This window comes from Hyalella azteca, unplaced genomic scaffold, assembly GCF_000764305.2.
Source record: "Hyalella azteca isolate HAZT.00-mixed unplaced genomic scaffold, Hazt_2.0.2 contig13767, whole genome shotgun sequence".
Taxonomy (NCBI): domain Eukaryota; kingdom Metazoa; phylum Arthropoda; class Malacostraca; order Amphipoda; family Hyalellidae; genus Hyalella; species Hyalella azteca.
In genome coordinates, this window is record NW_025943677.1 from 15,122 (window position 1) to 41,899 (window position 26,778).

Genomic DNA, 26,778 nt, shown 5'->3' on the forward strand with positions numbered 1-26,778 from the left:
AGTATGAATTGCCGAAGTGTTACGTATAGTCCACACATACGAGGGGCATCCGGAAAGTAGTACCCGTTAGGGAATTGAGTAGTACCCGTTTGGGAATTGAACAAAAGGAAGTAAATTTCAACAAATTTTAACATGTTCATTGAAAAGAACATGCATTACACTACTTCTCCACATTATCTCCGGACATATTTAAGCATTTGTCGTATCGTGTCACGAGTTTTTGTACACCAGTGTCATAAGCCTGCGCCGCCAGTGTTTCTGGGATCGGCAAGGTGTACTGCTCATCGATTTCATGACTCGTCAAGACACAATCAATGCCAATGCATATCGTGCAACATTAAAAAAAATTACGGCGGGCAATTCAAAATCGACGGCGAGGTCTGTTGTCTACTGGCGTCATTCTCCTGCACGATAATGCCAGGCCGCATACGGCTCAGATAACACAACAACTTCTCCAAAAATTCAAGTGGGAAATTTTCGACTATCCGCCCTACAGTCTGGACTTGGCTTCTTCAAATTTTCATCTGTTTACGAAACTCACGATCAGGGACACGCACAAGGACTTCGTGGCAGGGACAAAGTTTCAAAATGACAAAGAACTGAAAGAACACGAGACTGCGCATCTCAATACACTGGCGGCGGAGGAATATGACACTGGTATACAAAAACTCGTGACACGATACGACAAATGCTTAAATTTATCCGGAGATTATGTAGAGAAGTAGTGCAATACATGTTCTTTTCAATGAACATGTTCAAATTTGTTAATATTTACATCCTTTTGTTCAATTCCCAAACGGGTACTACTCAATTCCCAAACGGGTACTACTTTCCGGATGCCCCTCGTAATTAACACTGCGCACAACTATATTGATAAACTAGGGATGATCGCATAAGAACAGGGAGAGGATCTTTGTACTTGAAAAACGAGCTAATTTTAAAATTGTTCACTAGCAATACATTAAGATTTACATTCGGGAGATATTTAGAGAATAGATCTTTCAACTCCTTTGCCATCATCTCAGATGCGGGGCCAAAGTAAGGAAAAGAACAATAAACACGATTCCTATCGTCAAATTGTAAATAGATAGTACCCTCTCTACATGTTATCTCATTTTTATTTCTGTTATCTTCGATTTTAGTTCTAATGTCCTCAAGTTTAGGTGAATTGTTTGAATATGAATTTTAGGCTACTAATTGTTTGTACCTGTGTTCTAGGTTTTGAACTGACGATGGAGCTGGGACTCCGAAACGTTTTCGCTTATAAGAAATGGTGAACTTTTTGGCTATTTTCTTTACTTTTAAATTCCTGATTGACCTATTTTAAACACGGAACATGACGTGACAGAAACGAATTAAAATAACTGAATGATTCACTATAAATGATTAAACAATGTTACACTATAATTTCTTCAATAACAAATGGGTAATTTCGTTAGAATCGAATACATACTAATTAAGGACTTTACTTGCGTAGCTTAGTGGGAAAGAAAATTCCACAGAAAAGAATCTATCATAACAACAAATTGCCTGAAAATCTGAAGCGCAAAACACGAATTTTGAATGTTTTAACCAAGAATTCGTTTCTTTCAGAATTTCAGAAGTCACCTGAAGCATGCGGCGGTGTAGAGAGCGCGAAGGAAGGCTGCAGGTGTCCATGTCTGACGCCACCGCTGCTGCTGGTGGCAGGTCCTGATGGCGGACTGGAGGCGTGGTGGGCGGGAGACGTAGGCAGGGAGAACGCTAGGCGAGCATCAGGGGGATCCACGGACTCGTCCAGAATCTCGCTGCTATTGGACCTCTTCTTCGCAGCCTGGGAGTAAGGTAAATTGTCAGGTTGTGATAAAAATTCAAACACAACAGTGACAAAAAAAAATTGATTTAGTGTGCAAATATATGTTATTAATTCAGGAGGGTAGCGTGAGCTTCGGAGCAGGCAATATCGCACTGAAGTATTCATCATTATTAAATTATAATGAGCTTGAAAGATGTTATCCAGAAATTAGGAGAAGCTACCACTTTTACTACGAGACTACTTTATGACTCAAACGCATGTTTGGAAGCATGCCTCAATTATAGTCACATTTGACGCTCAATTCCTGTCTTCACCTTAGCCTCTTTAGACTTTGGCAGTCTGAGCTTGGCAAGTTTATCCCTGACGGCAGTGGCGGGACTCTTGGGCACCGTGAGGGAAGGTGGCGACACGCTCGAGGACGACTCCCCTCCAGAGGCACGTCGGTCATCCGGGCTGCCGTTGGTACTTGACTTGAACATTCCTGAAAAAAAAACATTGTCATGTAATGAACTCAGGCATATAACATATCCCCACATTCTCACTTATAAATAAAAAAAATTATATCAACAAAAACTAATATCGGATCAAGAAAAAAAATTATTCTAGCCTTGTGCAATGACTGAATGCATCATTGAAACAAAGTTGAAAACCCTGAAAAGTTCTAAAACCCTTTTAAAATAAACTAAAAAATGAGAATTTATTGATATTTTAACGATATCAAGCGTTTCTCACCAGCAAAAACTTGAATAAGGCTCCGTCGCCGCTCCCTGTCCTTAGACTTAGATTTTCGCTCCGAAGACGGCTTGATGTGCTGACTGGCGGCGGCTTTAGAGGCCGAGATCTGGGAGGGCGTGAGCAGAGGAGGGCTGGAAGGAGTGCAAGTAGCTGCAGGAACTGAAACTAGAGAAGAACTCGCAACGGGGGTAGAGGTTGAAAGAGGCGTAGCTAGGGGAGAAGAGGTTGAAAGTGGCGTAGCTAGTGGGGTAGAGGTTGAAAGTGGCGTAGCTAAGGGGGTAGAAGTGGAAAGAGGCGGTGTTAATACTGTAGAAGCAGGTGACTCCGACATGAAGCGGTGCCCATAAGGCACTGAAGGCCTGGGTTCCCCATATTGTCCGTGCTGCACTTGAGCGCTCGGTGGTAACGAAGACGGAGGGGCTTCAGTGCGCGAGTCGGTGCTTCTAGGCATTTCAGGCCCGAGGCCGTTGTCTATATGGACAACTGACGCGACACCAATCTGAGGCCGCACAAAAACTTGCAAGGACTCCAAGTCTAGCATAGACGGTCGTTTAGATTGCTGGCGTTCAAACTCGACCCCGTTCTTCTGCAGAGCAGCAGTAGAAAGAAATTCTTCTGAATCATTGTTGACTTGAGCTTTTTTATCTTTTTTAACCCTAAACTCTTTGAGTTTCTCCATGACTTTTTCGTCACGACCTTCTCTGTTGTGCTTAGCAGCGGCATCGCGAGCTCGTTGCTCGGCGAGTAGCTTGCGAACTCTCTCTTCCTTGGCGCGGTCACTTAGAACAGCCAGCTCCTCAGAACCTTCTTGGGGCACAACACTCTTACTTGAAGTTCTTCTCTGTGAAGACCGCAAAGGTGAGACGTTTGCATCCTGCGCAGAAGTCAGCTCGGCATCAGGCAGCCGAGACATCACAGTGGCATGTATGTTAAGCGGGCTCGAGACTAGGTCAAGATCTGATCTAGTTTTAGCTAAATCTCTTGCTTTTCCTCGAGCCTGGCTTCGTTCCAGATCCAGCCCTAAGATGGTCGCACTAACAGGAGTAGCGGAAATGGCCGGCGAAATGATGGTTGCTGGCGATGAAGTGATGGACGTACCAGTAGCGGAAACTTGATCGTCACTGGATACTGGGGTAACGCAGAAAGGCGATGGCGAAAAATTGGTTACATTTTCAAACTGATGGGGGTGAGTAAGAGGAGTGGCAGGCAAGTTACTCATAGACACAGCCTTATGTTCTCTTGAAAAAGACCCAACGGTGTTGGCGCGACTTCTAACTCCAAGCCTTGAATCCCTGGGGGAATACTGAGATAATTTAGGAGTACTCTTCTGACATGACTCTAGCAAGACACTTCCTCTTAAGCTAACTGTAGATTTATTGAACTCATCGGATGCGTTACCACTGTTGGAATTCAGAAGCCCGGCTACATTAGAGCTGCTCTTACACAATCCCTCACCAACAGTGCTAATGGAAGCAGGAGAACTTTTACTTTCGTCTAACAGATCTTCTTTAGAACTTAATGGAGAAAAAGTCGTGCGCGAGTTGCGCCTGTTAGTTTTGTCGGGAGTTTTCCTGGAGATGCGTGACAAAACAAGCTGCTGCACCACATCCCCGTCTTTCTTCTTGGCATTCAGGGCATTCTTGTCACGCTTTTGTAGAGCAAGACCATTTTCAATTACAGTAGTTGTTTTAGCAATTGACGGTGTTTCTAGGTTCGTTTGTAAAACCGAGATAGCCGGCTCTTGAATTTGATTCTGAGAGACCGGAACGCTAGACTCGGATGTTCGAGTTGGTAGACTTTTGTCATCAGTAGACGATAAAGACGAAGATAGTCTATTATCCTTTCTAATATCAAGAGTATCACGGGCAAAAGAAAAAGGAGTGAAATGTCCTTTAAAACGCGGAATATATCCTTCATAGCGTTTAGTAGGAGTTGTAGAAGTGCTTCCGCCATTACTTATGATTTTCCTCTGTTCGGAATTACTACTAGAAAATACAGCCAACTTAGTTCGATCAGGCGACACTAAATTACTATTGTTAGAAGAGGCAAGATTCGAGTTATAAGTTATATTTTTCACCAAGTCAGGCGAAGAGAGGGAAGCTTCTTTGCTACTGCTGCTACTGCTGAGCCTTAGATCAAGTTTTGACGCATTTGCAGAATTTGGTGATGGTTTAGCAGGACTGCTCGCTTTTACTGCGTCACTGTTGCTCGAAGTTGACGAGTACACGAGAGCTTCATCGTAGGGCGAGCTACAAGAGCTTGCTGATCTTGTCGATAAATCTAACATACGATCTGACGGAGGAACGACATCCGAAATAAATTTCTCCTCTTCAGAAGGAGAGGCAGGCTCTGGAGTTTCAAGAGATTTCAATTTATTGCTGCCCAGATCCGACGCTTGAGCTGCTTTCTCTGAAGCTGAAATATGTTCATTGGGGGAAATGCCAGCACTAGAAACCGGAGAAGTAATTTTAGTGGGTCTACTTGATAGAGTTTGATCATCAAGCGCACGTCGAGACAAAGACGTTAAAGATGGTGATTTTTCCAAGGATTCCTCCTTTGTTACACGCAAGTCCTCATTCTCACTAGCAGAAGAATCAGAAACAGACTCAATTGTAAGATTACATATTTTCTTGTTGGAAATATTATTGCTCGTTGAATGGCTACAAGGATGCTCTCTCGACTCGGAATTTTCATGTGCAACGTTATTTTCTTCCTCTGCAATGCTGACAGATGCGGCACTTTGCTCCAGTTTCTGTGAAGGCAGGCAAGTCGTCTCGAGTATTTCGGCTTCACTTACTTCCTCGCCGTTCAAATCCATGAAATCTATTGCATCAATTTCGGTAAACATATTAGGACGAGCATCTGCTGAAGATGTCGAATTGGCATCCAGTACAGGAGGTGGCATTTTAGGAGTAGCAGGAAGACCGTCAGCAAAGAAACGCAAATTTGCAGAAGCAGTTGAGTCCGTCTCTCCTAGACTTTCCATCGAAGCGACGCGTGGCAGTCCAGGGGCTAACAGCAATGGAGCTATTGTCATCTCATGCAAGGTCTCTGGTTTATTTATTACATGAGAGTCGTCTTCTGAGGAAAGTCGGAGTTTTTCTTCATTAGATGAACATAATTTCTCACTAACTGGTGTGTTATCATCCACTATATTGTCCCTCGTATCGTCCAAAAGTTCAGAGGAATTTTCGAAGTGGAGTTCCCGAGGCAAATTTGTGACTGATTCTGTATCACACACGTTCTCTGGTTGAAATCTTAAAATATTGGAATTATTGTCTCCTTCTAACGCGGCAGTCAGACTCAAAAAGCTAGCAGGCTCGTCTTCAGCATCGCGGGCTAACTGTTCGAACAGATCATCGACGTCGCTGGGAAGAGATTTGGTGCTTACCGCGCTGTCATCAGCCGCTACATCGTCAGGCAACTCTCGTCGAACGAGTCCTTCATTGACGGTTTCTACTACGTCTTCAGAACATGACAAGACTGCACTCAGATCAGCGCAAACTGCAGGTGATAGCTCATAGTCTTCACTCTCACGAATAATAAGAGCATCATTAGTGGTATCAACAGCCGTCTCGTCAATACCAGCTTCGTTGACCTTCCCAAATTCCAACTCAACATTCTTTTCATTATCATATTCGTTTCTTCTATCAGTGCGACTGTCAGTAAGGCTGGTACGCAAATCTTCTTTCAAGCTCTGAGCTGAAATTTCTGTCTCCTCCAATTTTGCATGATTAAAGATTGATTTATCGTTCGTCGGTGAGCTATTTGTTGCTGGTAAAAGGGTTGAGGGAGATAGGGCATTACGTTTAACATAGGCCGAGTTAATATAGGCTTGCATTGCAGGACTCGGCTCAGGAGCAGGATTCAACATCTTCTGGGTTTCGGATATCTTCTCCATGAAGCTCTTGAATCTGTTTCCTAAATCAGCAGTGGACACCGACTTCTTAGGCAGACTGCTACCTTGCCCCAAGAGATACTTGCGTCGCAGTAGCAAATTTCGTTCGGAGGTGAGTGCTTCGTTGGACTCTGTCCTGTGCAGTCCAAGCCTGGCCCGCAACTGCTGCATGGGATTCACTGAAGGAACCACAGTCGCAGTCAGGTCCGAGAGACTTGTTAAGCTTGAGCATTTCTCAGCTCCATTGTCTTCTGCTGCAATGACGCGCTCTTGAGACTTCAAAGTGGGTTTTTGTTTTGCCGGAGACGATGAATCCTTTACCGCAACAGCACCCGCATCATCTTCTCCAATTATTATGGTGGGGATGTGGTGAGGTCTACCGCGTGACTTGTGTTGTTCATCTTCACCGAACTCAGAGTCAGTGTCTATTTGGGTGTCACTTTCAACAGAGTCGTCACTCGCGATCTGAAAGACAGATACGAATCAACTGCTGGTTATAGTAGTTTGAAGGAAACTCGAAAGATGAGATACCAGTGCAATCTACAACGCAAAACGCATTAATATGATGTATTAATTTGTAAGAGTTCTGACATAGTCTAAAGTATAGCATAGCAAAAGCGGTCACTGAGAAGTATAGCAACAAAATGTCGCTCATCTCGGCAACAGAGATCCCTCACACGAGCATTACACACCCCTCACTCTAGAGTCTAGAACCACAAACTCCTCATCATAGAACCAGGAACCTCTCACCTCAGAACCGATAACCTCCACACCCCAGCACCAGCGTTCACCTCACCTCGGTATCAGACGCAGTATCGGAAGTATCAGCGCGTTTGGGAGGTGCCATGTGTCGTATCTCTTGCTTACGACGCTCTCGTTGCAGCCGCAGCTCTTCACCATCGTCATCGTCGTCGGCATCATTGTCACCCTCGCCTTCTGTAGCCGTGTGGCTCTCGTCGCCTGCAAAAAATCGTCGCAAAAGTCGTGAAATAATTTTTGGATTTCGTTAGTTAACATCAACTTCATTGAATTACTTTCAGAGAATTTAAAGGCTGCAAATTTAAAGGAAAAACCACTGTACAGGGTTCGGTGGTATAGGTAAACTAAAGCACAGACGAGTTAATAGCAGTGAAAGAATATGACTGTCAATGGATATGTAGACTTCGTAAATTCTGAAGATCAGCTTTAGAACTCGTCTATATTACTCCACTTTACTCTTATTTTCGTTATAACTGACGTTATAACGTCCCTGTCTTTACTCTTATCTTCGTTATAACTGACGAAAAACTAACTCACGTTCTAAACTCATTCTTAGCTTGATCAAAGAAGAGAACAATTCTACTGACCCTCAGCACCGTACTCGCCGCTGTACTCATCCGAGTCGCTCTCAGAGTCAGAGTCGAGCTGGTCGTCGCCCTTGCAGCTCCTGTACGGATGCTCGTAGCGTCCTGCTTTCCAGCGAGGAGATGTATCGTTCTTGTCGCTGATAACCGTAGTAATTATTGGCATTTTAGTAAAATATCGATTACAAATTATATTTCAGTAAAATATTTTTAAAGATAAACAGGTGTTTTGATATAAAGGTTAAAAGAAGCGCATAGTTACAAAGTTTACATGCACCGAAAAAAATCATGGGCGTTCGATTTTGTTTCAACAAAAAAAATTACGCTTTAGATGACATATTACGACTTCAATTAATGATCCAATGATAGGACAATTCTTAAATATTAATTTTAGATATTAAGTATAAAATGAAACAATGAAATAAAACACCCACGTTTTGGGGAGGTGTGGAGTCTGATTCAGTCGCAGCTCTTTCTCCCCTTCTTCCTCATCGTTATCCCCACTTTCGCTGCAGCAAGAATCAAAGGAAATATTTAGTTCTAAACATCAATCGTCAGTAAATTTTGTAGCTAAATATTTTAAAGATATAAGAATATTCTTAAGGGAATATATCGAATTAGACAAAGATCATAATAGTAATTTTCTAAATATATGAATGTTGTATTACTCTGGAGCGTTCACCATTACTATAAAATGTTGCATTTAAAATTTTTCGAGCAAGGGGCCGCAGATTAAAACTAAAATTCACCGTTTCTAGCAATAAAGTAAGTCATCAATAAAGGAAACTATGAACAGATGTAAACGAACCTATCGCAGTACTCGTCGCTATCGTTGCTCGAGTCATCAAGTTCGTTGGCTGACGCCCCGAAGTTTCGATCGGTCCATTCCTCCTCAGAAAGATAATCTTCCTCATCGCTGCCCTGCTCAACGAGCGAGTTCTCGAACTCGACTCGCTCGGGCGTGGTGCCTCGGTCCTCCATGTCAGCTCGCACCGCATCGGTCACTTTGCTCGGCAGCGTCGCGGCAACCGCAGGCAGTGACCGACTGCCAGACGCAGCGTCGCTGTCCCTTGCTGCCGTCACTGCTGCACGGCCTTGCAATGCAATTCTTGATGTCCCCGCCTGTTGTTATACAGCAGTGCCACCCATACAGTGCATGGCTATCGTAATAGGAATAGCTATCGAAACGTACACTAACAGTGCTCGATGAAAGGTTACCAAGAAATACGCGTGTAACATAGTTTTTTCGAGTAGCAGTGCTCGGGTATAACACATGGTATTGGTAGAGAACTTAACTCGTCTGCAGTCGAAAGTTTGAGCGTGCAAGTGGGAAGTAACGGTCGAGCATAAGGCGTAATTTTTAACTAACCTCATTTCATGACAGCAAAAATGGACTTAATGTCACTGGCTGACTGGAGTTTTAAACAATCCAATGACGATTAATCTTTCACTACAGATAAGCACACATTATTGACCTGAATTTCGAATTTCAACACCTGATCGCAACAAAAAAATGACACATGAAGGCCAAAATAATACGAAATTTATTACCTGATCATTCAAGATTGAAGTTTTCACGCAACAATAAACGGCCGAGTCGTTAATAAAAAAAAAATCATTATTGTGTTCGTATACTGGTGAGTGAGTCAGTAACCAAGTATAGTTCAGTCATCAGAAGGTCAAGTAGTTGTGCATCATGTGGTTTGATTGTACGTCATGTCGATTAATTCTACACCAGATAAGTAGGCTGTCGGTTATCTAAAGCAATCGATTAGTGAATAAACTGGTCTGCAAAGAGGGAACAGCAATCAAATGAATGATGTGAAGATTACGATGGAGGGGTACAAGGCTTATGATGCACCACTGCATGCTTGAATCAAGTTTATCAAGGTACAATCATTTAGCAATTACATCCAAGTCTATTTACGAGTATGGAAGAGAATCAGAATGACAAGTCGAAAAAAAAATTGCATGCAGAGATTAAAGTACGTGAAAATTTGAAAGAAACTTGAAGGAATTAGGAAATTAAAAACGGAAGTTAAAGGTTAAAAGGATACCTGGGTTTTATAATAATTACATCCGTTATCTAATTAATGATAAAAGAATATGACCAGAGGTTCCAACATGCAACCCAGTAATTTCAAAATATCGTTCGAATCATGCACACGGCAAATAATTTTGCTGGCAAAAGTCAATACTGACGGAGGATAAAACAAAAAAATATATTATTAGAATTCTTTATATTATTCCAGACGTGATTTTTGCTGATTTTGACCCATGAGGCATTCATCAACCATCAGGATAACGTGGAAAAATTTACACTTGATACTTAATTTGATGCCAACATTAACGTATATTAAAAATGCATTCGGAAGAAATGTTTTGCTAGCTAAATATTCTAATTTCTGAGGACGATTTTTCGAATCAAATCGTTGCTTACTCCATTAATGCTATTTCTCTGTTATATAAGTCGAATTTGTGACTAATGGTAAATAACAAGCTGACAGACCTCAATAAAATCCCCCGTTCATTACTGAAGGTTTTAATTTAGAACAAAAATGTCTTAGATTCACGCCAGAGGAGAAGAATGAATAGTATTTAATATATTTATTTTAACATTAGCTCATTACCATTAATTACTGACAATGATATACAAAATAATTAATGAACACAAAAACTGAACAACGAAAGTCTAATGCATATATAGAGCAACAAAAAGTATAAAAACCACGATGTCTAGAGCGAGCATATTACTTTCCGAATCCGTCAAAAATCCCACACAGAACACAAGTCGAATATGAAGAACATAAATCAAAATGCAATTACGAGTATTCGTGAAAATAAACACTCCAAATGGAGTGAAACATTCGGAATGAATCGAAACACTCCACAATTCACTCCAAATAGCATTGGCACGCTAAAAACGTGTGACTTCTTATTGAAACTTCCACGAGTTTGTTAAATTGACATGTCAAAATACTTGACTGAATATTATTCTAATTAGACTAACTTAGCACTGCCTCTATAATATCAGTCAAAATTAAGAGATTAAAATCAATGACAACTCACAAGTGAAAGACACACGTAGATTACCCACAAAGAGTTGATATTTTAACAGCCCCTATCGATTTTATGAAGGAACTATGAAGTTCAAATTATGAAAAGGATTTTTTGAATCGTGAACACCTGATTTCAACATTTTCCATTGATAGTTGAGCTCTAAATAACTTGAAATTCATTCAAGGAGCACTTAAGAGTAAAAGGACTAGGCATCCGAGACGTCGCCGTGAGGGACGCTCAGAGCGGAGTTCAAGTCTTTATGAAAGAGATGCCAACCTGACGATGACAAAGGAGCGCGTTGACTTTTGTGGAATTCGATTTTAGCAGATGCCCGATGACTATTATACACGACCGAGGGAGTTCTGGGTGATGAGAGTTGACTAAAGTGATTGGGAGTTTTTTGTAGTCTGAGACTTATCTTTTCTTTGAAGCCAAAGAAACCGCACTGTTGAGTCTTTATAGTCTTTTTCTTGTCATCCATTAGAGAGCCTGAGGTTCGACTTCTGCAGAACAAGCTCCTCGGACTGGGAATTTTACAAACTAGAGAAGTAGTCTGGGAAATCACTAGACATTTTTTTGAGAGAGCGTTATTGTTTACTTCACGTGCGTATACACAATTATTCGAGGTGGCATTGCTAAGCGTATTGGCGATGGTTCCTGAGTAACGAACTGCGGATGTTCTAATATTGAGACAAAGCCTATTCGAATTGAGCGTAGTGACATCGTCTTTACGTCTTACGACACTTGTATTATTACTCGCATTATTTTGATCAGTGGATTTTTGCTTAACTTCAGACACCGGATTATGATTAGCAGAAATACAGTTCCCAACTATGCACGCGCTGGGCGATGATACGCCAGGAACTCGCCCAGGTTTAATGCGCAGGGGAAGAGGAATTTTGGAGGGCTTTGCAGCGCGCACAAGAGCTCGGAAACTGCGACCATCAGATCGGTTTACGTTCAGTTTTGGCGAGGTAGAATTTATTATATCATCAGTTAAGTTTTTCTGGTTAGGAACTTGATCAGTTATTACTCTACACGACGACGTACGGATAAGCCGTTCTTCTTGATTATTGATTTGAGAAGATGAAGATCTTGGGAGACACAGCTTAGACACAGAGTAAGTCCTACGAGTANCACGACACGTTACAGAATCGGGAGTTTTGTGGGGACCTGAAACAATCCCCTTATGCCGAGCTGAAGAAGCCTTCTGTTTAGTCCTCCTTAGATCAATACGAGGTACACACGAAAACAAGTACCCGGCCTCCAATTGCCAGAAAATTCTATCATCACGTTCGCATGATAAAGTCAGTCCACGGTCAAGTTTTAGGGGCTTGTCGGTAACAGCAATGTCATCGCTGGCAATGACTGAGAAGCGGTAGAGGTTATTCCTAGTTGAGCGACAGCTGTGGGTCGAAGTGGCTGATCTCAAAGAGACGTCACCCGTGGAAGCCCACCCAGAAGAGCGTGGTCGGGTGATGCAGCACTCACGGGATGAACCTCCCCAAAGACACCCGGTTACCTGGTCACCCATGCACCCGTTCACACATTTGTAGCCTCACCAACACTACTCATCAGCACTACAGAATGACGAAAATACTGGATCTTTCGTATAAGAAAGCTCGTGTTCAGTCAGTTACTGGACATCCGATAATACAAGGACCAGTAGCTTCTCCATGTCTGTAGTACTGACGTGTAGTGTGAACCAGGCATTATGAAAAGTTCGATTGCGAAAAAATTAAGCATGCATGTTAATAACTTCAAACCTTCCTTGGCCATGGATCACTCTTAAACTCCCGTCTCATAAAGAACACATGTTGTACGAAGAAATTTGAAAGATTAAGTTAAGCCAAAAATAAGAAAAGAAGTCATTTTCATTTGGTATGTTTTAGTATGCGAGGAAACTCAAGGAGACATGGGACTAATAGAATATATACACGTAATGGTAATGAGAAAAGGAAGACAGAGAGCCAAGGAGAGGTCGGAAGATAATAACGAGTCTCTCTCACAACTAGTGATGGCAGTAAAAAAACTACAGTTCTCAATCAAAATTCAGCTTAAACCGATCATACAGACGAGCGAAATCTGAAATCATTGCAAGATTAACAAATGAAGAAATGCATATTTTCATAAGTAGGTAAAAAATATAATACGTATAAGTACTTAAAAAATCATCGACTAGAACAACACCTAGATTTTTCTAAAACGTAAAACTCAGAAACGAAAAATATCGAGGTATTATACAACGTAACTAACGGTAAATATCAATATGAATAACAGTGCATTGCATTGAGGTGCAACCGGTATACATGCTAAGCAAGCTTGATATTTCAATCAGAAGGAAACTTGGCATTCACAGCATTAACATTACTGTTTATGTTAACAACTGTGCAACCGAGAAAATCTGCACGAGTAAACACTAAATTCACTAAAATTACATTTCTAATTTTCATGCTTTAGATTAATTATTTATTTAGATTTTAGAATTTAGATTAGAACTAATAAAGGAAGAGCTTATTAGATTTGGTTAGTCACGTGTGTGTTGCTCTAAATACAGTGCAGATTTACAGTGCAAAATTTTAGCAGAACGTTTACACGAGCGTTGCTTGCACTTGTTCAACCATCATCGGAGTAAGTTTCAACTTCAAATACTCGACTGCTCAACGGAGGTTTCTTAAACACTCAGCTTGGGGTAACGTTTTCAGCGAGTAATTAAAAGTGTAGTTTTACTTCGTCTATCCATTTAAGGGAACATTGTGCCAGGTTTTATTTTAACACCGTCATGTGGTGGACAAAAGTTCGCTAGAATTAACCATACTTTTCTTGGCATACCTTAAATTGTTCTATTTGTTGGTTAGACTGAGTAACTCGTTTGAATACCCTTAACTATCACTTAAGGGTATCAAGGGTAACTTGACATGGTTGAAGGACTTTCAATAACCGTATAACGATGATAACGAATGAAAACCCTCCCAGTGTCGGGTTACGCGAGTTAGTCTCACCATCGTCGTACATATGCAGTGCTACTCCGTCTCACATGCCGCGTTTGCTGACCCAGTCTTACCTACGGAAGCTGTAGACAGGAAGGCCATGCGTCTATAAAGAAGAACCAGCGTATTATGTTACGCGTTGGTTGACCCAGCCTTACCTACAGAAGCTGTAGACAGGAAGGCCATGCGTCTATAAAGAAGAACCAGCGTATTATGTTACGCGTTTGCTGACCCAGCCTTACCTACAGAAGATGTAGACAGGAAGGCCACGCGTCTATCGACCACTCGGTGAGCGAGAGCAGAAGAACGAGTGCGAGCCACCACAACAGCACGGTGCTCCATACACCCATTGCACCGTCAGCACACAGAACCTTCAGCACGGCAGCACCGTACTTCTTCCCATCATCAGCACTCTCCTACAGCATGGCATTATCTTTAATACCCAACGTGCTGCTTCCATATTTTTGGATTCCATGACTCCCTTTTTATGGCAAAAGGAAATTTGTACGAGACTCTAAAGAAATTCGTCCTCCTTTCACAGTCTGCATCTTCCAGGAAAAAAGCTTTCTCTTCAACCTCAGAGGTTGAAAAAAAATATAGCCACAGTTCGAGCCGCGCTCGAGACAATACTACGTTTCGCACGCAACGCACGAGTTCTTCAGAATAACGGGAGTGGCAAGCTTTCCTGGTTAGTTACGTTATGGGACATTGTGTTTGATACATTGAAGTATGCAAAATAAATGTTAAAATGACCGATTCTTTTGCGGCAAATGATCCCTTCAAAATCTTAGCTTACCAAAAAACCGACCAGTTCAAAATGGACAGTGTTGTGCCTGCCTTATGAAGTGAAAGATCAAAAGAAAAGAGGAGAAAGCAAAATATTGACTTTGCCTACACCTCACGTTCCCGCATGGCACACATCAATTTTTAATTCATTTGTACAGGATGATTTTACAAGGGGATATTAATTAGCAAGCAAAAAGTATGAATTTCAAGTGAAACGAAACTTGTGTCAAGGTTCAATTATATCGTTTAAAACGTGAATTGGTCGTTTCCAGCCATACATAAAGCGTTTGAAGAGCTTCTTTGAGTAGAATTATTAATGTAAGCAAATTTTGAAGAGCTTGTGAAGCATTATATAGAAAAGCGAGATCAAGTCCATGAGCTCAAACCGAAGATTATGTTTTTGGGCGGTGACAAACCAACCTTAAAAATGACAGAGCGCCCCGTCCTATGTAACCCCAATAAACACAGCTTCTTGCACACAGTTTCACCCGAGAGAACGCAGACCAACATAAACTCTTGTATCGTTTCTAAGTGTTCCGTTGAGTGAAATCAGATGGACGTGAGAAAACTTACGCCACTTAGATTTTACTCTTCTTCAAAGGCATCCCGGTCAATCGAAGATCTCAGATATGCATAAATTTTATTGTTTTTTTCCTTTTTAATTGTTAGAAGAAAACAATCACGAGGTTCCCGCAGCCAGCATGCCCCATAACGAGGCAATATGCCCGACCATATCCCACACACCAACGCCCACGAAATACGAACACCTCGACCATTGCACCATACCTCGCAAAACTCACCTTATTATCGTAACGGACATTAATCGTATTATGATCCAGTCATTGTTGAAAAATTAAAATCAAAAATGGAAAGTCATTCTCGACGATCAGCTCTTTACATTTCTAGGGTCAATACTGTGCATTAGGAGTGAAATATGATAATCAAATTTTAACGTCGCAGACCTCGCGTATCGTTGAACGTAAGCTTCCCAGGCTCAACTGGGGCCATACTTTCAAAACCTAAAAAAAGTTAACGTAAGTACTTGCGCTCTATTTTCTTGTCTCTGATTGGTGGATTTGGCTCGAAAGGCCGTCAATGATTGGCTGATGAACTTACGATCTCTTAACTTTTTTTGAAAGTATAGGCCCTGGACTATAGCGGAGAGAAGCGCAGTTGACTAGAAGCTACGCGGTAAAGTGGACTTACCATTGATAGAATTATTGCCCGCAGGACAGCAGTTAATGTACAAAATAGGTTTTCCAAAGTTCTCGATTAAGAACGTGCACAATACTTCATGCCTGCTACAGGCCCACAATCATGCCACAATACACAAATAAGATCCGTCATGCTATACGCTGCATCCAGTACCCGCCTCAGAATCACGACTTGGCTAACAAAATGCAATCACTAATTTGCTACAGAATTAATAAGTATGTAACCGCTGGAGTGATAACAATAAAAAATTATGCATAGCTAAAAAAGCTAAAAAGCTTAGTGACGTAGAAATAATCGTCTCTCACTCGTCTTATTTTCTCGAAACGGAACCATCTTTACAGCAAACCATCAAGTAAATAGCGACAACAGAGTTAGTTATATATAAATATTAATACCAAACTAACCATGCACAATGCATTGAAATCAAAAGCTCCAAGAGGGTTAACTCCCAAATCTAAAGACCAAAAAGCCATTTTTTTCCTCCGGAAAAGGTGCAGAATTAATGAGATCAATGAGAAATGACGACGTAAATAAGAGCATATAGGATGAAGATTGCAAAGCTCGAAAAATTTTAAACTAAGTCACGTCAAGAAAAAGAAAAACACGGCGCTTTTGTAAAGCTATAAAGCAACGCAGTAACGATTTATACACGAAAACATTGTTATTCAAACGAGTGATAAAAAAGTCAGAAGACCAGAACTATGAGAAGTGCAAATTGTTACTTCAGAGAGAGAAAAACTAACAGCGCAGCATGGCCTTAAGGGAGAAGCTGATAGGCATGTTTGGTTGTTTTCAAGCAATCGTTATAAATGAGAAGTAAAGAAGTAAAAAGATTGAGAAGTAAATCATGCGGGACCAGGTGTGTGCCATGCAGGAAGAAACGAGAGGTGCTCCAGGAATCAGTCTACAGGTATTATAAAAGGCGGTAATCATTTCTAGCCAATACTCCCTGGGATGCTATCGACATCTATTGAGATGGAGAGTTCGCAGCTGATCAGTTATTGGAATTGATTAAGTCAGGTGCTGTTGAAGGTCAAGTGCTATGATGGTCTGAAAAGTCTCGTATAAGTCATCCTAGCGTGTTCGATGCGTTCAATCGAGTCAGGCTTCTAAGAATTTTAGCAAAAATTTTCTCGGTGATGAAAGCGGATCGTGAATACGAGAAACAAAAATATGCTCTACAAAATCACAGCCATAAAATTCAAAACTGGATAGACGTATTATACATGATAAATTCCAAATAAATATATAGGCTTTGAACTGAAATATTTTCATTAGTGTCTTCTAGGTATTGATCACAACAAATAAGGATTATGCAGAGGCAATTCTAAACTATCCAGCTCTCCATTTCTCAGGCGAACTCTGGCCTTCATAACTTGACGGCAGTCTATAAGGAATTTAAATTCAGTAAACAGAAAGCAGGTAGAATCCCTTGGTGAGATAAGGTGCAGTTGCGAATGTCCTGACCGTGTGGCAATGCTCGTTGTTGTAACGTCGGTACATACCACAGTTTGGTATGGTGGTATATACCATAGTTTGATGCAGACAGCTCATCATAGTTTGAAATTACAATCATTTGATATCAAATTATCGATACGAGTTTGGAGTTCTGTTTGCATTCCGCTTTAAAAGGAACACCGGATCGTTCCAAGAATCAAATTTGCAGTAAACTGGTTTTACATCCCTTGTCAACAATAATAGAGAAAAAAACAACAAAATATAAACATGTAACTATCATCACACGGAAGTTAGATTCGTTTTTAAGTTTATTTCTCCAAGTTTGACTCGGCCGTTAATCAGATCTCAGAATAAAATAATCAGCAAAGTAAGGAAAAGAGAGTAAATCCTCTGATAGGACTCGTACATTGAAAGTTTTTTAATTGAAATACATCATGGCGGAGCTTCGTCTTCTTACAAATAGAGGGAAGAGACAGCCTCTCGCAAGTTGTACGTCATTAAACAATGAGCTCTAATTGCCACAGGGTCAGGAACGGCGCCCAAAGAGAAGCTTAATGAGCGGCAAACTGTGAATCAGTGCATTTCAAATAAGATCTAGTTGCACCTGGAATAGTCACGCTATCTAACACAACGTAAATATTAATTATTTCCACTCAATATCACAAGAAACTTCGGTACCAGATACTAAGCCATGGTCCCTAAAATAGTTGATAATTAATCGTTGAACTTATCAACATCTGCAAAATCAATAAACTGTTTTGCTAAAATTTTTTAGTTCACATGGCGGAGACCTAAGTTATAGAGATAAGCAATACTCACGGTGCTCCCAGCATTTGTTTTACGTGGCACTGTGAGTCCGAAGTGCGGGATGCAGAAGAACTGGCCGCCATAGCGCCCCTCTCGGTCGTAGATGTAATTTCCTGCCAAGATATTACCTTATTATATCAATATTCATGTTGAAATGGCAGAAAATATCAAATAAATAATTCAAATCGATGAGTTCTGGCAGAAAATAGCAAATAAATAATTCAAATCGATGAGTCCTGGCAGAAAATAGCAAATAAATAATTTACATCGATGAGTTCTAATATGAGGCTAAAAAATGTACAACTTCTCGAAAACGATCCATCTCGAACTGAAATTAATAAAACGTTCTTTTGAGACACAGCAACTTGACCGCAAATCTGGAAGAAACAGTGCCTTTGTAACGTCTAACCACACAAGATTTATGAGCAAAGTGCACGAACAGAGACCAGTTTATAAGCATAACTTAAGAGGATAAAAACTTTGCCTAATCAAGGAAATAATCGAAGATAATGCAAAAAAATACACGATAGTTCGTTCCTTCAACTTGATTTCATCAAAATTAATGGGCAGACAAAAATAACAATTTTCAATCTTAAAAATTGGTCACTTTTTCTTGCCTGTAATAAGTACAAGACAGAGAGCATACAGACATTCATAGCTAACAACTAAACGTGGGATGTGAGCAGCCTCTCGACTTCATTGACATTCACAAGTGGAACTACAGCGTTCAATACAAGTGGAAATACAGCGTTCATTCAATACGAGTGATATGATAAAGAAACAAACACACATTGAATAATCTGCATTCGAACAATATTAGCTATTTTTAGGTGCTGAGATTTGAAAGTATTTTTTGCAGGTCATAATGAGAACTATTATTTAATGGGAGTATAGTCGTATAGAGCACAATGAAGAACGAGGGTCGAGGTGTCAACGGATTTAAAGTGCGGACAAGACGCCACGCAGGTTTGTGCCTGAATTGAGAAGCTGGCGAGGTGACGAAACAAAATTACTTCGCCAACTCTGATTGGGTTGTAAAGTGTTATGACCAGAAGATACCACCCACTCATTTACCAAAAACAAGAGCAATAAGGAACTGTTAAAACACTCACCTAATCTGAGCAGCACATTACAGTAGTGACACCTAAAGCAGTGACGGTGGAAGAATTTGCCCTCCGCGCTGAGTTTCTCGACGAGGTAGACTCTGGTGCTGCAGAAGTAGCAGATGTCCGAGGACGTGGTGGGCAGCTGGACTACCATTGGTGCTTTGCTGCTCTGCTGCACCTGCTGCTGCATCAAGAATCAACAATTAATAACTTGATAATATGACGACTTCCACCCGCAGCACAAGTAACTACCTCCAAATAGAATAAATGTGCACTGTATAAGATATATTCCAGCGCGTTCTTCGATGAAAGAACGCGCGATGCTCTCAATTCTTTGTACGTGTTGGACAAAACATGTAAAATTTTCATCTCTGAATTCAAATTACAAACCAAAATGAGAATAATATACATCCTGAATTATTTTTTACCGAGACACTAACCTGCAGGGACTTTTCATTTGCGTGCGTAAGTTTGGACGAGAGTTGGGAGGCGAGATTGGAGACTTTATTATGGCCCTTGAGCCCCACGTCGAGCGTGGAGCCCTCCCTGAGTTTCTTCTCGAGCCGCTTGAGGTAAGCGTCGACGTCCTTATACTTGGCGATGGTCTCTTCCTTCTCGCCATTAGCACGCAGTCGGCGCTCCATTGTGTTCATCTGAGACAATAATGGCGGTAATAACTCCATTATAGAAAAATATATGTACGTATAACAGTTAATAATATACTAGTAATGGCTACAGTATATATGTAAAATGTAACTGTTCATCGTAGACGTGATAAATACTATAAATTTTGTTAGTATAAAAAAGTGCCTCACATAAATTTATTTACGGAATAGGGTTACAGTGACATCTGATAGGATTCTATTTCATGCTTCAATAAATAGAGTGGATATGTGTGGAATATCGGTCCTACAATCAAGTCAAATAACTTTACATGTAAAGTACGTAGGTATATCTATGTACTTCGGCGGAAATAAGTATATACTAATGCTATCATTCATAAAATGACCCAAATGTACTATGCCGCGAATAATCGACATGCGATACAAGAATCTTACTACCTCTAAAAGATTAACAATCGACATCGGTCGAGTTCCTTCATCTTAAATGTAGTTCAAAGCTACTGCAAGTGATAGGCCGAATCAAGCTGATTAGAACATGATTTGTACAATATCCACGTTCGAATCTGCACTGAAGCTATCTTGCTTTGCATATCACAATTCAGCCATCACCAACAAGCTGTAAGGTCTCGACCATCACAAATACTATAAATGTAAAATCGTTCATCAGCCTTTATCGGAGAGAGGTCTCCTTAGTATCCTTAGTATTTGTTTGGGACATAGCAGTCCCAGGCCACGATGGATCGCGGCATCTGATTATCGTTCACCTTATGCGTATGTTACCTCAAAAGACTAGCTCGTTGAAGCTGACAAGAACAGGGCATCTTTGGCGTCTCAGGGACACGAAAAACGTACAATGTACGGGTGAACAGCTACAGAAAAGTACACACTCGTACAAATGACCGCTTACTAGAAACGATAGCTACCCTCATGACGGCACGAAAAATGCAGACTTGAAGTCACTAGCAATCAAGCAGTCACTAAAAGCAAACAAACTGAGACTCGAATCGCATACAGCGGTAAAGAATCCCGCTGCTAGCTAGGAATGTGAAATTCAATACGTCTTATTACGGAGTATGACAGGCTACGTAAGACCTCCCAGGAAAGACAAATATCACAAATCTCACCTTTTCATCGTAAGCTTCACGATTCCATTTGGGAACTTTCTCGGCCTCGCCGCTCACAACGGGTCGAGGGTTGTCTTCTATCTTGCGCTCGATGGCTGCCAGGTTCCAGTCGGTCTTCTCCAGACGGCCTATCGCTCGCACCATGTCCTGTAGCAAAAAAAAAAAAAATTATCAGTAACCTTGGCAGATATTCAGTTCATGATATCTTACCTCTTATTACTCTTGACGGCGATTCTTGATATTCAGTGCAGCCACTTATATCAATAAAAATTCATGTTATATTAATGTTATTTTCTGTCACAGCGAGAGCGCGCCCACGAAATCCGTATTGCGTGTTAACAGCCAACATCTTCTTCGTTTTCTCAAGAATCTAATAGCAAAGAAAACGCCAAGAAAACTCACCGTATTCGTTGAAATTTTTTTGGCTTCTAAATTCTGTGTGGACTTGCGATGTATGCAAACCAATGTTATAAGTATCTCGGGATTAATGATAAAATACCTTGGGTTTCTTGTCGGAGCGGTAGCGTGAGAGGTGAGAATGATTACGCCAGGTAGAATAACCATAGCTGTTACTAACTTCTTGAAATTTTCTCATCTTCTAGACTCAGCTTGAAGCTGCGTATTAAGCAGACTAATGATAAAATACCTTGGGTTTCTACATACAAGACTAATGATAAAAGTACCTTGGGTTTCTTGTCGGAGCGGTAGTGCGAGAGGTGAGGCTCGCCCTTGAATTTAGCCTCGAGATATTTGACGCGGTCGTCGAAGTCTTCACGATCAACGGCACCGCATCTGCGGACGGCGGACGGAGGCTCGGCTAGGCCCTGAGGTGAACGAATTCTTCATGAATACTTTATAATTCTCGACAACATTCATATGAATTGATCAAAAAAGGTTAGTGCAGAAATAGAAGCAGGGGTATACTGAAAACCTGAGAAAACAAATGGTAATAAGATTGAGACTGTGACATCCAGTGAAAGATTCAAGTTGTTTGTAAGATGATTTTAGGTCAATTGAATGATTTTAAGAAAATACGAACTGAATGTGGGACAAAATCCAGCATCGCACATTTTTTAACATTATTTCTAACCTTCTACACTCAACATCGTAAAAAGAAGCGACATAAAATTACAGAAAAACATACATGTAATTTCCTAGCCATGTCAGTTACCATACAACATCATAGCGATCACATCCAAATTTCTAAAATAACGCAAACACAATAGAAAATTTACAATAAACCGAGTAAATAAACACCTCAAAGTTAGTAGTAAGTGAAAAAATAAATCAGGAAAAATTTCAAATAGAAATGGCTTTAAAATTAAATTACACAAATGATATCATGACGACAACGAAGAAACAATCAGTAATCAGTAAGCATTATCGTGAATTTGATAAATATATATTGGGTTAATTGCGACATTACTTCAAAACTCTGGGTTTGCATTGAGAAAACCGGCATTTCATCAAATATTTAACACAGGATTTGGCACCGAGAAGGCATTCGAGAGCTTCAAAGTGGTGAGGCATATAAATAAATTTTAATATTTAATAATTAACGCGTAATTCCTACACAAAACGGGAAGCATCTCACTCAAACTTTTTCCGTTATTCCTGACAGAAGTCTTTGGTTAACAAGCTGAAGCAGACACTCGAATTGATTAAAGCATCTAGTAAGCACGTCAGTGGTCTTCAGGGAAAAAATTTTGTTTATCAAAGAATCAAATTTTATTACGCTTCAAATCGAAGTAAACTTTCCAAAAAATGACTATAACATAATAGAGAAACTATGATAAATTTTGATGGCAAGAAAGATATGAATTTGCTGTACACAATTTGTTTCAACTAAGAATTAACTTGTTTAAAAAAAATAATAACTAATCTTGAGACCGCATCTTGAAACGTGTCTAGGTCATAAAATTTCAACAAATTTGGAACAGATACTGTCGTTTAAGATAACTTAATTTATAAAATGGAGTAGCAACTATACACAAATGTTAATATAATTAAACAGGAAAATCTAATCAAAAATAGGAAACGATTGCCGAGTCAGTCACAACACTCAGGGTAAGAGGTTTCAATTAAACACCAAAACAGCACACGACGCATCACGCATCTCACGCTAAAGTAAATTTTCTTTTCGAGGTCCTTGGCTTTCTGGCGCATGGAGAGGACAGCGTTCTTCCTATACTCAGCAAGACCTGCGTCTTCTTGAGGTCTGTATGAGGCCTCTACAGGGTCGCCAGACGCGCACACAGCCGGTCTGGTCAGACCGCTGTACTGCAACATGCGCATTGACCGCACGAAACGCACAGAGTCCAGTTCACGCTGCTGGCGTTGTCGGGTCAGGCGGTCGGTGCGGTTGTTTGATATTTCTTCGCGTCGACGTTTGGCAGCAGCAGCTTCCTTTTTTCGAGAGTGAACTCAATCCGTTCAACATCAAATATATGCAAATAATGCACATCTATTTTCCGTAGCCCTTAGAATATAACTCATTTTCATGACCAAGTTCAAGCCTTGAACTTTTCACAAACATTTCTATTTGAGCAGACCAATGATAACAATTTAAATGACACCAATAATCAAGATGTTACGCGCTGGTTCATACAACGATAGCTAACCATACTCCGCTCATGGACCAGCACTCATCACCAGGCGCCAACAATGCGATCAGGATTGAAACCGAATTCAAACTCATCACTCCTATAGAGCTTTCCATGTTATTGTCTTATTTTACTTTTGTAGATCTTACCTCCTCGGTGAGTATTCTATCAGTGCGGTATTTCTTGCTCTTCTTGTCCAGAGTGGAGGTCGCAAAGGGTAAATCATCACCCAGCACGCGGCACGGGAGGCCTCTCTCTCGCGACCTGACATAAAGAGCTTCATTGAAGATAGGGAATTGCACGATTATTCATGTGTAAAATTCGAGACAGTCAACTTTACTTACGTGAAAGCAAATATTTATTCACAATTTTAGAAGTAATTTGTGAAAACTAGCTCTTTCTGACCTTCGCAAATAAATCTTTAAAGAATGCTATCATATCGAATGCTAAAGTAATAAAGATTTACAATTGAGCATTTGTCACAATTCATCCAAAAAAATGAAACAACCCAAATTTTTTTAATATAAACGCAAAATACTCACGGTAAAGATATTGGCTGCTCATCAATGGGATCGCACGTGTCCTGCAGAGAAAAACAATTAGGCATTTCATCAGGCCCATTATAAATCAGAGGAAGAAAATAATTAACTAAAATGAAATCTGAAAACAAATTAACGTGTAGCGCAACGACATGGCAAATCAAAATGATGTACAAAAAATGATAACGCTAATGAAGGAGCCACAAAAAGTCAGCAAAAAGTTATGTAAATCAATTAATGTGACGAATTAAGAGTCACAAAAGGTCCAGAATAAATCAAGTAACAATTAATGAGTTGAATTATCAGCTCCAAATGGCCAGTACTACAAGAAATCAATAAACAATGAAATGATAAGATACGCAAGGTCTACACAAAAAATATAAGGTAATAAATATTTTATAAAACAGCAAGAAAGACTAACGTTATCGTAAGGGATGTGCGGGAGCTCGCCACGTAGGGCGTGGTAGACCTGCGACAGGTAGGAGATCATGCAGATTCTGTCGGGCACCTCTGCTTCTGCCATCTCCACACCCGTCATTATCTGTACGCAGAGAGTGGCTGTCAGGGTAAGCTGCAGGGCTGTGTTTCGATTTAAATAAAGCATTTATTCGACTTTTAAATAACCAATAAACAGTGAAATCAATTCCATAGTTTGAATATAATAATGATTAATTCCATTACTGAATCAACAAAATTCTTCTAGATTTAAACGTCAAATGCCGTTACAGTACAAATAGTGCACTGCCGTTTAATAGAGTTGGAAGCTTGTTCAAGGATGAACTTCAAGTCGGTAAATGACTCCCAATGAATATTTAAAGCTCGTTACCCAGGTGTACACGACTTAAATGAGGCCCAATGAATGAGATAATAAGCTACTGAATGAATAATAACGATAATGAATAAGTTCATTCATAAGGTTTCACAAACTGCACTGACCGGAGAGACACCAAACTCTGAGAGGAGGACGTCAAAAGCCAGCTGGTTGTTGAGTGCTCTGCTCTGGGGCGACAGCTCGGCAAATGGGATGAGCTCTGGGCGGTAGCGGTGCAAAATACCGCACAGAGCTAAGCCGTCCTGAAATAATGCACAACTTTTGAATGCTGAAGCAAAAGTAGGAGCGAAACCAATCTGGCTTGAAAGGTAGTAAAAGTATGAGCAAAATCAGCTGGTTCGATAAGGTATCATTTGTTTTCAGTTCAATTTATAGCAAGAATGAAATGTTAAACAATGCGAATTCATTCTTTTATGATATCGATTGTGACCACTTATAAATACTATAGACCATGCATTTCCCTATTGTTCAATACAAAAGTTCCCATTTTATTCATAGGTTTTCTATATAACCTTCCAGTTTAAACGGACCAGTTCAATCAAGAAAAAAATCTGAGTTAATCATTCAAATCTGAGTCATTTGACAGCTGAGCTCTAAAAAGATCTTGAATATCTCAACACAAAAAAAATTGGCATCGAGCTATGGTCACCTGGAAGGCTGTGGTCATGTCTTCTATGGCCAACTCAGGGAGATGCGACACTTGTCTCTGGCACCATTTTAGTAATGCGTCCGGATCGACGAGCGAGTCTGGTAAAAAGTAACACATTAATCATGCTGATTCGTACATGGGAGATAAATAGTTTAGATTAAAAAATTAGCATTAATGCTAATTTTCGTCATAATTATGACGAAAAATATTCTCATTCAGCTTTTAAGAATTGAGTAACAAAGAATTCCCAGGTTGTATAACAAATTATGCACAGAACGAAACAAATCAAGTTCAGGACAAGACTACTAACCATCGTGCAGTACTAACCTCTTCGTTTGCGTTTTCTGGGCAGGTCATCATCTTTGGTATCGTGTTTGAGGTTGAGGTGTGGGGCAACAGTGGACGTGTTGCTTGTGACGTAAATAGCCAAGCTGTCTGGGTCATCAGTAGAGAACAGATGACGAACTTGGAAGGGCAATACAGCGCGAGTGTTGATTGTAGGATATCGTGACCACGGCTCCAGCATGTAAGCGCTCTGATCTGCACGAGGCATGAATTTGCCCAAACCATTAATAATTTTTCAACACTTTAGTTGTCCAGTTTGTACCTTTTCCGTCAAAATTTAATACAATTCAAGGACTGCACCTATTATCAACTGATGGAAATCCAACTCTGTAGCGAGTACGGTGACATACATGACTATAGATGCCGTCAACTGGGGTGACTTCGGCCGCGTTTTTTGATTTTGTTTTGCAAACAAAAACGGGGTTTTAAACGCCAGGGTCGTAAACGAGGTCATAAACGCCGGAGTGACTTTGGCCATCGTTTATGACCCCGCTTTTGTTTGCCAAACAAAATCAAAAACGCGGCCGAAGTCACCCCGGCGGCCGAAGTCACCCCGGCAGGTAGCTTTTTTGTTTAGAAAATAAATAGTTTTCATCAGAAGCCTTAACTAGATATATACCTATTATCAATACCAATAAATTTTAATTGAAAATTGTGTGAACTTAGCGGAAGCATCCACACTTTTGTGTACCTTTACTGAGGTTCCTAGGCGTGGTCTGGGCCAGGAGTCTGTAGATGCTCTCACGCTCAGCCAGCACCTCCAGAGGGTTGCCCGTGGGCCCCAGCGCCGCCCAAGACTTCATCATCCAAGCGGCGTCAAACGCGCTGAGGAAGCCTCGCGCACACCCGCTTCCCGTCGGCCAAAACGGC

General features: G+C 40.6%; 1 protein-coding gene across 1 annotated transcript in view; it reads right to left on the reverse strand.

Annotated features, from left to right (window-relative positions):
- LOC108667277 overlaps positions 1-26,778 on the reverse strand; it is a 46,180-nt gene that overhangs the window by 10,125 nt on the left and 9,277 nt on the right. Inside the window, exons 8-28 of the mRNA XM_018154284.2 lie at positions 26,600-26,777; positions 25,891-26,103; positions 25,564-25,661; positions 25,019-25,156; positions 24,504-24,623; positions 24,086-24,126; positions 23,693-23,807; positions 23,062-23,346; positions 21,624-21,764; positions 20,941-21,087; positions 19,634-19,846; positions 19,200-19,377; positions 18,100-18,200; positions 14,067-14,237; positions 8,580-8,893; positions 8,206-8,280; positions 7,775-7,911; positions 7,225-7,388; positions 2,528-6,893; positions 2,110-2,276; positions 1,609-1,813 (exon numbers count right to left, since the gene is read on the reverse strand). Of these exons, the coding sequence (XP_018009773.1) occupies positions 1,609-1,813; positions 2,110-2,276; positions 2,528-6,893; positions 7,225-7,388; positions 7,775-7,911; positions 8,206-8,280; positions 8,580-8,893; positions 14,067-14,237; positions 18,100-18,200; positions 19,200-19,377; positions 19,634-19,846; positions 20,941-21,087; positions 21,624-21,764; positions 23,062-23,346; positions 23,693-23,807; positions 24,086-24,126; positions 24,504-24,623; positions 25,019-25,156; positions 25,564-25,661; positions 25,891-26,103; positions 26,600-26,777 (7,567 nt within the window). The remainder of the gene's footprint in view (positions 1-1,608; positions 1,814-2,109; positions 2,277-2,527; positions 6,894-7,224; positions 7,389-7,774; positions 7,912-8,205; positions 8,281-8,579; positions 8,894-14,066; positions 14,238-18,099; positions 18,201-19,199; positions 19,378-19,633; positions 19,847-20,940; positions 21,088-21,623; positions 21,765-23,061; positions 23,347-23,692; positions 23,808-24,085; positions 24,127-24,503; positions 24,624-25,018; positions 25,157-25,563; positions 25,662-25,890; positions 26,104-26,599; position 26,778) is intronic.